At 39.8% G+C, this 9,907-nt stretch overlaps 1 protein-coding gene across 1 annotated transcript in view; it reads right to left on the bottom strand.

Annotated features, from left to right (window-relative positions):
- Positions 1 to 9,907, bottom strand: part of LOC118424824 (formin-like protein 2) — a 1,075,906-nt gene that overhangs the window by 5,245 nt on the left and 1,060,754 nt on the right. Inside the window, exons 19-22 of the mRNA XM_035833626.1 lie at positions 2,876 to 2,945; positions 2,007 to 2,087; positions 868 to 954; positions 27 to 95 (exon numbers count right to left, since the gene is read on the bottom strand). Coding sequence (XP_035689519.1) covers positions 27 to 95; positions 868 to 954; positions 2,007 to 2,087; positions 2,876 to 2,945 — 307 coding nt within the window. The remainder of the gene's footprint in view (positions 1 to 26; positions 96 to 867; positions 955 to 2,006; positions 2,088 to 2,875; positions 2,946 to 9,907) is intronic.

The following is a 9,907-nucleotide window of genomic DNA, read 5'->3' as shown; positions in this document are numbered from 1 at the left end:
ATGTTAACATTTCCAAACAATCAAACCTCCAGTTTTTTCTTGAGCTTCTGTGAGGCCTTGATGGACATGGAGGCTGCTGTCACTGCGTTCAGTTGCTGGGAAAGAAAAGAGACGAATAAATGTCAGCACATTACAATGTATGTCTTCAGAATTTACAACAATCTGTTTAGATTACTATAATGATAATCAGTACTATAGAGAGGGAGGCAACAATAACCATGTATCCACTACTGTAACTACATGTACATGCAACTGTTACAGTGGTAACTTTTAGGTGTTATGTTACAACATGTTGATGAGTGTCAGTCTGTCCAACATGTAAATGGTCCCTACAACACAACTTGGGGTCTGAACTGTTTCTATGTAAGGTCTAAAACTGAACTGCATCTGTATTATAATTGAATGGTTTGTGCTGGTTACTTTTAGGAACAAAGTAAAAAAAAAAGTGTAAAAATCTATTAATTATAGAGTATGCTTAAAACCCCCCAAAAAAACTTTCATGAACTTCAAGGAAGAAAGACTACAAAGAATTTCACTTCTTGTATATAGAACTAATTAACTGTCTCATTCCTGGTAAAAACTATTACTGAAGTTCCTGTAAGTTATTTTAAGCTAGTAATCTTTTCTTTACCAAACAAAAACAAACAATATATTCCATGTACTCGCCCTGTCAATTCCAAGGCTATAATCTTCCTTACTTTTCCTTAGCATGCAGTATACTCAGAGACAGTTGGTAAATACATCATGGATGCCTTCAAGAAGAGACCTAGCCATAACAACAACACCATGCCTAGAAATAACACAGAAAATGTATTTGTACTAATAAAAGATATAATGATTGACCAAGTTACATTTGGATGTACTCACAGGTGTTAGCATGTGGATGTTATCCTCAAAGTTTCCCAGGAAGTTCATGATTGTCAACCTCTGCTGTATCCTCTCGATCTTACTGAACTGGGGGGAGAAAAAATGGGTTTAAAATCATGCTGTCAGCTAAAAACAAATATTGAAGTTAGTTAGGACCACAACAATTCATTTCTTCATTTCTTAATAATAAGACATTTTAAGGTGAAAACATTGGAAACAGACATCATGAAAATATAGTGTTAGGAGGAAAACTTCAATATGACTGTATTCACTCCATAAAATTGAGTGCACAACAAACATTTGTACTGATGAACAGGTTTTGTTTTTATTCTGTTTGTCCCTGTGTTGGTTTTAGAATCTGGGAAACCAACAAATTAAACTGTTGTGGCCTAAGAAGTAGTTAAGTGTGTCAGAGGTAGTAGCAGGTGCACAACTGTGTGCCTGTGAAAAGGAAGAGAAGCAGTTAAAGCTAGTTCACCTTTATCCCTGGGGTAACCTACATGTATATCCAATAGTATTCAATTACAGGATACTGTAAATGCATTTAAGTTCACAGGGATTTAATTTTGCGGTAGCGGGAAAAAGGACTTTTCGCGGTGGTTTTAATTTCGCGGTAGCACCATGCACTGTAGTCTCTTACTGCGTGGAAAAATGTTCACGGTGGTTTTAAATTCGCGGTGAAGTGGCCACTACAAAAACCGCGAACATAAAACCACCGCGAACATTTCTGCATTTACAGTAGTTAGGGATATCAAGACAGATGGTGGTTTCAAATTGCAAAAGCTCCAAAATATATCTGTTTGAAACCAAAGTCTAGCCTGTGATTAAATAAAATGCATGTACACATAATCTACTCCACAGATAAAGGTGAACAAGCATTGCAGCAATTGAACAATGCAGAGAAGGAATATTTCAATGCATTGTTAAGGTTACTGTTTAATATTCAGAAATAGTGTGTGCATTATGCCCCCAACACCCTCTTTCACAAAATACGAAAACAAAGTCAGAACACATCTCAAAACATAGACAGAATCAAGAGGGCAGTGTTGGAAAAATATGACGACAAATAAAGTCAGCAAAACAGAGAACAAGCAGGATTGAAAGGGAGGAAAGAAAAAAGCAGGAAAACTGAGAATAACCTGTAACATAAACTTGTCCTCATCGCTGAGTTTCTCCACTGGTTTTCTGTCCCTGACTTCGTACTCTCGAAACGCCTTTACCTGGTGTGGATAGAACGGGATGTGTTTTCAACATGACATAATTTTACAAAATCATAACACTAATTTACAATATCTGTGACACAGACAACAACATTCTTATACAGACGTCTTTAATCTCATAGTCATACTCTCTAAATGCCTTTACCTAGTATGGGTAGAACGGGAAGTGTTTTCAACATGAAAATACAAAATCATAAGACTAATTTACAATATCTGTGACACAGATAACAACATTCTTATACAGACATCTTTAATCTCATACTCTCTAAATGCCTTTACCTGGTGGGGGTAGAACGGGATGTGTTTTCAACATAGAAATACAAAATCATAAAACTAATTTACAATATCTGTGACACAGATAACAACATTTTTATACAGATATCTTAAACCTGGTTGAACTATGTATCGACAGCAATCGTCGATGAAGGTTAGACATCGAGGTAGTAAGATACACACCATAATGGTTGCTCATGCAAGTGGATAGATCTGACATATGTACAGAGTCAGACATTTCAGGTAGCATCTACTACCTTTCATCACACTTCTAAAGGATACAGAACCTTTCATACGTCTTACGACTAGAAGAATAAATCAAGACTTAATGACCCACCTCTCCCAAAAGAAGGGATAGATAGACAATGCCAAAAACTCTGCAAGTCTCAGTTTGGGTTAGGGTTAGTGTTAGGGATATATCGTTTAGGGTTAGCGTACTGACCTCCTGTTCCGTGGGTGAGACATTGAGCACACTAGGGTTAGAGTTATGTTAGTGTTAGGGTTAGTGTACTGACCTCTTGTTCCGTGGGTACAAACTTGATAAGAATGTCCACCTGGTCAACATTCAGCACATTCAGGTCAAACCTACAGGAGAGAAATACAAAGTTCATCATCAACCTTATTCAGTGTTTTTCTAATGATTAAAAAGGTATTTAAATGCGTAAAAAGTTCAGTATACTAAGAAGTTCCAAAACCACACTGTATACTTGGATAAAGAGGAGTTTAGAATCCTTACATGACAATGGCTCTGAAGATCTGGTCATTGTCAAGGGCAATCTTCTTTTGGAGATAACTGTAAAGGAAAGAGAAATCAATTTATCAATCAACTACTAAATCAATCAATATTTAATCTAATAACTTTTATTTCTACTTCATGTCAGCTAATTTGGCAGAAAATTAACTTCAGTAAATTGAGCTGCTAAGTAAGTAAAAATCTAAACTTCGGGTTGATCACACAAAGATGTCTTTCAATGACCCAGTCTGCTTTTTTCTTACCAAGATTTCTTGCCCGGTTGGCATCAATCAGAGTCACCTGGTCCCTCTTCCTTATAGACTTCTCAGATATCTTCTTAGCGATGGAATCCTCCTTGGAGTCCAGAGGCTGAGCCTTCGTCTTGAAGTTGTCTTCAAAGTCTGTCATGTCCAGTTCCTGGCAAGGGGGAGAATCGCACCTTGTAATACTGTAACTGTGTGCTTGTATATCTGTCTGTCTGTCTGTGTACAACATTGCCATTATCTGTTCCTCCAACAAGAGATGGAAATTTGCTTGTCAAAACAGGCAAAATTTTCACCCTGTCCATCAAAAAATCTGAACTTGAAAATGTATTTTCATAGGCTTAAAATAAATTTGACAACAAAAATGGACAACACAGGTTCCCAAATGATGAGTGGGACAGAAAAGATCTGAAGCTAGAGACACTCACTCACATCTTCAGAAAGAATGCTGTAGCTGCATAGTTCTCGTTCAGAACTACTTTATTCGAGCCTTACCACCAAACTAGTTTTGCCTTGTGTGTGGTTTCTTCAATGGTCAGAGTTTGAATGAGCACAGTACAATGTGATCAGAAAGTTTCCCATAATCCTCATCAAACTGTGCATCAAAAACGACCTTGAAGCTTACCTCGATGACCTTGTCGTCGTCGATCTCGCTGAAGACGGTCCCCTTCACCTGGTTGGGTTTCAGCGCCACCCAGTTCAGAACCGGCAGCCGGAACTTTGGAACATGCTTCTTCTTAATCTTCAGGGCTGGGAGAAAACAGGTGCTTTTTAGCCAATTATTACTAATATATAGACATAGATTCATATGGTCTCAAGGTACTGTAAATGCATTTAATTTTGTGGGGATTTAATTTTGCGTTAGCGGAAAATGGAGTTTTCACTGTGGTTTTAAGTTCGCGGTAGCGCCATAGACTGTAGTCTAAAACTGTAATGGAAAAATGTTCGTGGTGGTTTTAAGTTTGCTGTGAAGAGGCCACCGTGAAAACCGCGAATATAAAACCACCAGGAATATTTCTGCATTAACACTTACATTAAATGCACCTGCAGATTGTGCTTAAGCCCAACCAATTGTATGTTGTCTTCGACCCCTGCTTCAGACATGTTTTCTATCTTGAAAATATAACTGTGCTTATCCAAGTAGCAGACATTGAGTGATCAGAGTGGTGGCGGTATATGCTGACTGAAAATCGTATCTCTGACTTGAAGCAAAACTATCTGCATAAAAGTAAGAAAATGTAAATGATAGATTTTGCAAAACAAAAACATATAATAAACATATTTTTGAACTACTAAAGAAACAGCAGAATTTCCTATAAATTCCTTTAAGTTAGTTTTAAAACTGAAAATTCGAGGTGAGCTATTTTGCTTTGTGTTGAACAAAAGTAGTTTTTCATGTTAAATCAGGTATAACTATTTAAAACCAAACTATTTCCTGTAGCACTGCTTGATGTAGAACTGAACGACCCTTACCTGCCATGGCTGCCCCAGGGAGTGGTGGAGGGGGTGGGGGCATGCCCGGGGGTGGGGGAGGGGGTGGTGCAGGTGGAGGAGGGGGAGGGGGTGGGGGCGGCAAGTCTCCTGCTGATGATGATGGTGCGCCTGCTGCCGGGGCCAGTGAACTCGGTCTTGGGACTTTGTTACCTGCAAGTAAGGCAAGGGATAAGTGTAATAAAAGAATCTAAATGCTTAATTTTTCTTATGAATCTCATACATTTCAAAGGAAGACAATTAAATAAAGTCTTACATTGTTACTTTAGGTGTAATTCTTTGTCTTTGCTATTTGAACATATTGGGGCTCAATCATGAGTCAATATTTGGCCCATATCAAAGGAAACTAAATAACAGAGCAGATTAAAATGTAAACAGTGTATTCCTTTCAAAGAGAATGATAAAAAAGCTAGACACTAAGGTTTCGAACTAATACAAAAAGCCACCAAAATGCCACTTAGTTTGCCTAATTACTGGCTGAAAAGTCTGAAGAGAAACTTTATCAGATTATAACCTGTGATCTGTACCTTTGTTAGATTGTGTCAAACAGGCCTATTTGAGCTTCTTGTGAATAAGCAAAGATTCAAACAAACAAACAAACAAACAGGCACAGAACATCCCCACCTGCGTCAGACTGGTAGGGTTCGGCAGGGGGAGGGGGAATGGATCGGGGCGGCACGTTTGTCGTCGTGTTCACAAACAAACAAATAAACAAACAAACAAACAAACAAACATCTCACCTGCATCAGTCTGGTAGGGTTCTGCAGGGGGAGGGGGGATGGAGAGGATCGGCGCGGCACGTTTGTCGTCGTGTTCCCAAACAAACAAACAAACAAACAAACAAACATCTCACCTGCGTCAGTCTGGTAGGGTTCAGCAGGGGGAGGGGGGATGGAGAGGATCGGCGCGGCACGTTTGTCGTCGTGTTCCCAAACAAACAAACAAACAAACAAACATCTCACCTGCGTCAGTCTGGTAGGGTTCAGCAGGGGGAGGGGGGATGGAGAGGATGGGGGCGGCACGTTTGTCGTCGTGTTCCCAAACAAACAAACAAACAAACAAACAAACATCTCACCTGCGTCAGTCTGGTAGGGTTCTGCGGGGGGAGGGGGGATGGAGAGGATCGGGGCGGCACGTTTGTCGTCGTGTTCCCAAACAAACAAACAAACAAACAAACAAACATCTCACCTGCGTCAGTCTGGTAGGGTTCGGCAGGGGGAGGTGGGATGGAAAGGATCGGCGCGGCACGTTTGTCGTCGTGTTCCCCCGGCGACGACGCTCCGTCTGCCTCCTCTCGGCGCTGCAGCTGCAACTCCTACAGGTGGGGTTAGCAATCAATACATCAATTTATCAATACATCAATCAATCAGTGCATCAACCAATCCTCATCTCGACATTGAAGCTGTTGGAAAAACAAGATGTAAAAAAACAAGATGCAAAATATGATGATCTTGGCCAGGTCAATATCTTCATCAGGCTGGTATGTCATTAATATTAATATTGCTTTTGAGGGAATTGTCCTTTGGTATGGTTCTGTGGAAATAATTTCTCTAACTTGTACATGTTTTGACCAAGTCTTGGATTATCGGAGAGCTAAACTTCAACTGGTCTTGACAGGAAAGACAAATGTTATGTGCAGTATATACAAGTACAAAGCTTGCTGTTTTCTACAAGTTTCATGAACGGTTTACCATCCTATCCTAAGGATTGCAACACTTTCCTGCTGCATTTAACAATACAGACGAGTCTAACTCTCCAAAATCTGGATCAAGAGTACAAGATACAGGTTGCAGTTTTAGTTGGTGTTGCTAGAGGGAGCCCCTGACCTGCAGTTTGGAGTCCAGCAGTGTCAGGTGTTTGATGACATCTAACTAAAGCCACCTCTAAAAGCAAATATTCATTTAATGCTTTGACTTTCTCAATAAGGCTGCAGTTTTAGGCAATGTTGCTAGAGGGAGCCCCTGACCTGCAGTTTGGAGTCCAGCAGTGTCTGGTGTTTGATGACTTCTTCATCCTTCTGTTTCACCAGCCGGCGAAGAGTCGTTACCTCCGTGTCTGCTTTGGCACATGTTTCCTGGGGAAGTAAAACAACAATAACCTAAAAATGCAGCAAAACACAATTCGTCTATTTTTGCTTGCAACTTTCATAGTAGTAGGGGAAGATGGTTTTAAGTCTGTGGTCAAAACATCAATTCAACGTCCGCTTTGACACGTTTCCTGGGGAAATAAGACAACAGTTACCTAAAGGTGCCTTTAGACACATTTATTTTTTAGACTTAATAACTGTAGGTGGGGAATGAGGGTTTTAACAATGTGGTCAATACATCACTTAAGTTTCACAACCCCAGTTTCCTGGTAACATAAGACAACAATTACCTAAAGGCCTGTTTGCCTTGTATTTAGTATTGTATGGTTTCTATCCCTGGTCAGGTTATACCCAAGACTTTGATTTAGTTTAAAAATGGTACATGCTGCTTTCTCTGCTTAGCACTCAGCATTTGGGAAAGAGTATGGAAGTCAAACACACAGACCACCACCAGTGGCCCAGCCCCCTGCTGTAGTCATTGCACAAACTTGTGTTGCCCTAGGGCTAAAGAAACAAAGAATGGTGCCGTCCTGTGCTTTATGAAGTGTGTGGCAAGGACTTTGGTCTTTTCTTCTAAGGGTACTTTCAAACACAACGAATATTGATATAAATCAATTTCGTTGAAGAGGTTCATCAGTCACGTATGCAAACAGTTACAACACTTTTCATCAATGACTGTTTTTGTAAAGGTACAGTACATACCTCCCAAATTTTCTCTCGCGAGAACTGAGACTAGGTCATTGCCCTGATGATGATGTACTGGTAGACATCGAAAATTTGGGAGGTATGTACTGTACCTTTACAAAAACAGTCATTGATTGATGAAAATTGTTGTATAAATCAATTTATTTTACAACAGTCTGTTTCTTGGAATCTTCTAAAGGAACGAAGTTTAACCTGACGTACCTTGAGAAGTTCTGCCTCCCTCAGCGCCTCGGCCAGCTGCCGCTCAAGTTCAAGACTTTTTACTAAAGACTCCTCCTCAAGGTCCTGTAGCTTCTCACTCAGCTGGAAGGAAAGGAACAGAAACTTAAGACTTTTTACTAAGGAAAGGAAAAGAAACTTTTCAGACTTTTCACTAAGGACTCTTCCTCAAGGTCTTGCAGCTTCTCACTCAACTACAAGGAAAGGAACATTATTTGTGAGCTGAAAACTTACCTGTGAGACCACAATAAACCTACATGGGAGACTGAAGTAAAATTCTACATCTGACCATGTACATTTAATTAATTTCAATCAATCAATTAATCAATCAATCCATCTTTTATATGATATCGATGTTGGCAGATAGGTACATGTAAAATGTCAGGTCTGAATTACATTTATTTTCATGAATGATAAAATGACATGGTTAACAATTTTTCAATTTCACATTATGATTATAAATACTTAATATTCTGAACTTGAATCAATACTTACAAATGCGATGCCATCCCAAACCGACATCTGAGACTACAAACTGAGCTGTGTGTGTGAGACCATTAAGAACTTACATGTGAGACCTGTTCCTCCAGCTCCACCACTCTCTCCAGAGCAGCTGTTTTGGTCTCTGAGTCGTCCAGCAGAGACGCGACGTCGAACTTGTTATCCAGGTACGCCTGGATCTGGACCCCGAGCTTGTCACTCTCTGTGTTTCTCAGTTTCTGTGATCAAACAAAAATGAAATGTCAGGGGAGAAGTGTTATTTCTTGTTCTAATTTGGTAAAATCAACCTGCTGGGTTATTTTTTGTATATTAGGCTAGATCTCAGCCTTTTTGTGCATCTAAGCCACACTAGAAGACTTTTTGAGTATGGAAAAAGTTCTCCAACTTGTAATAGTCTAAGACATGTTACTAAAACAGGGCAAATTTCACAAATGACATCTATATCATCTGTGTACATGTACAAGTATAATGTTTCTGTGGATTGAAGTTTTCCCAAAATTCTATTCAATAACAGATACGTTTACTCTTTGGAACAAAACACATTATGGTATTATTAAGATGCACATTTTTTACAGCTGTATATTAATTTTTTCTTTAATTTTGCACTGCAAGGCATACTATGTCTTGAGAACTTTTTAGTAATATGACTGCTTACCTCTAGATAAGTGTCGAGGCCCAGCTGAGTGAACTCGTACTGTAGATGTACCCTGTAGTTCATGTCGTCCACACTGTGCACAACGATGTTGATAAACTGCATACAGGCAACCTGAAACAAACAACAAACAACATGCTGTTAGCTCACATATCAACACACATCTTCAATTCCTGTCTGACAATTCATACAAGGTCTTATAAAAGCTGCAATAGTTTGTACAAACTACTGCTCTTCCATGCCCCAAGATAAAAGTTCCTCCTTGCTATATGCAAAGGCCAGTCCCCAAAGATATTCCCTCAGAAATCCGTGACTGGAATTTGTAGAATTCTCTTGAGAATCTATGCGTGGAATATGTAGAAAAATGATAATCATTACTAAATCATAGTGTTGTACCAACGGCTCCGTCCCTGTGGCATTGCCAAAAAGAAAACATGTAGCGTGTGACATGCCATCAAAATTTAACTCTTCAACAGCCAGGGAGCACCCTACTTATAAATTTTAATGAGCTTGCCCTTATATGGGCAGTCAGCCGTTGGGGATCGGGCGTAGGAGGATGGAGCCATGTAATACGTAACATGATTGGCTGATGGCTTCCCAGCGGCCTTTACGAGACAGCTTGCGACAACAACAAGCCCAAGAAAGGCCTATTCTCTGATTGGTTGACAGCTTGTTTGTGGCGACAATCATAATAACCACTGATAGGGAATGAGATAGCAGGGCCCCATAGGCTAATGCCGTTGGGATCGGGCGTTAGGAGGATGCTGGCTGGTTGCCTAGCCCTAGCTACATGTACCCGTCTTTTACAGCCAAACTAATATACAGAACACACTATACTACCTTCAGTATGAAGTGTAAATAAAACCATCCTCACCATGAAGTCAATGTTGCTCTCCT

This window comes from Branchiostoma floridae, chromosome 10, assembly GCF_000003815.2.
Source record: "Branchiostoma floridae strain S238N-H82 chromosome 10, Bfl_VNyyK, whole genome shotgun sequence".
NCBI classification, from domain to species: Eukaryota; Metazoa; Chordata; class Leptocardii; order Amphioxiformes; family Branchiostomatidae; genus Branchiostoma; species Branchiostoma floridae.
Note: the sequence above shows the minus strand (reverse complement) of the source record. Positions and strands in the feature narration are given on the sequence as shown.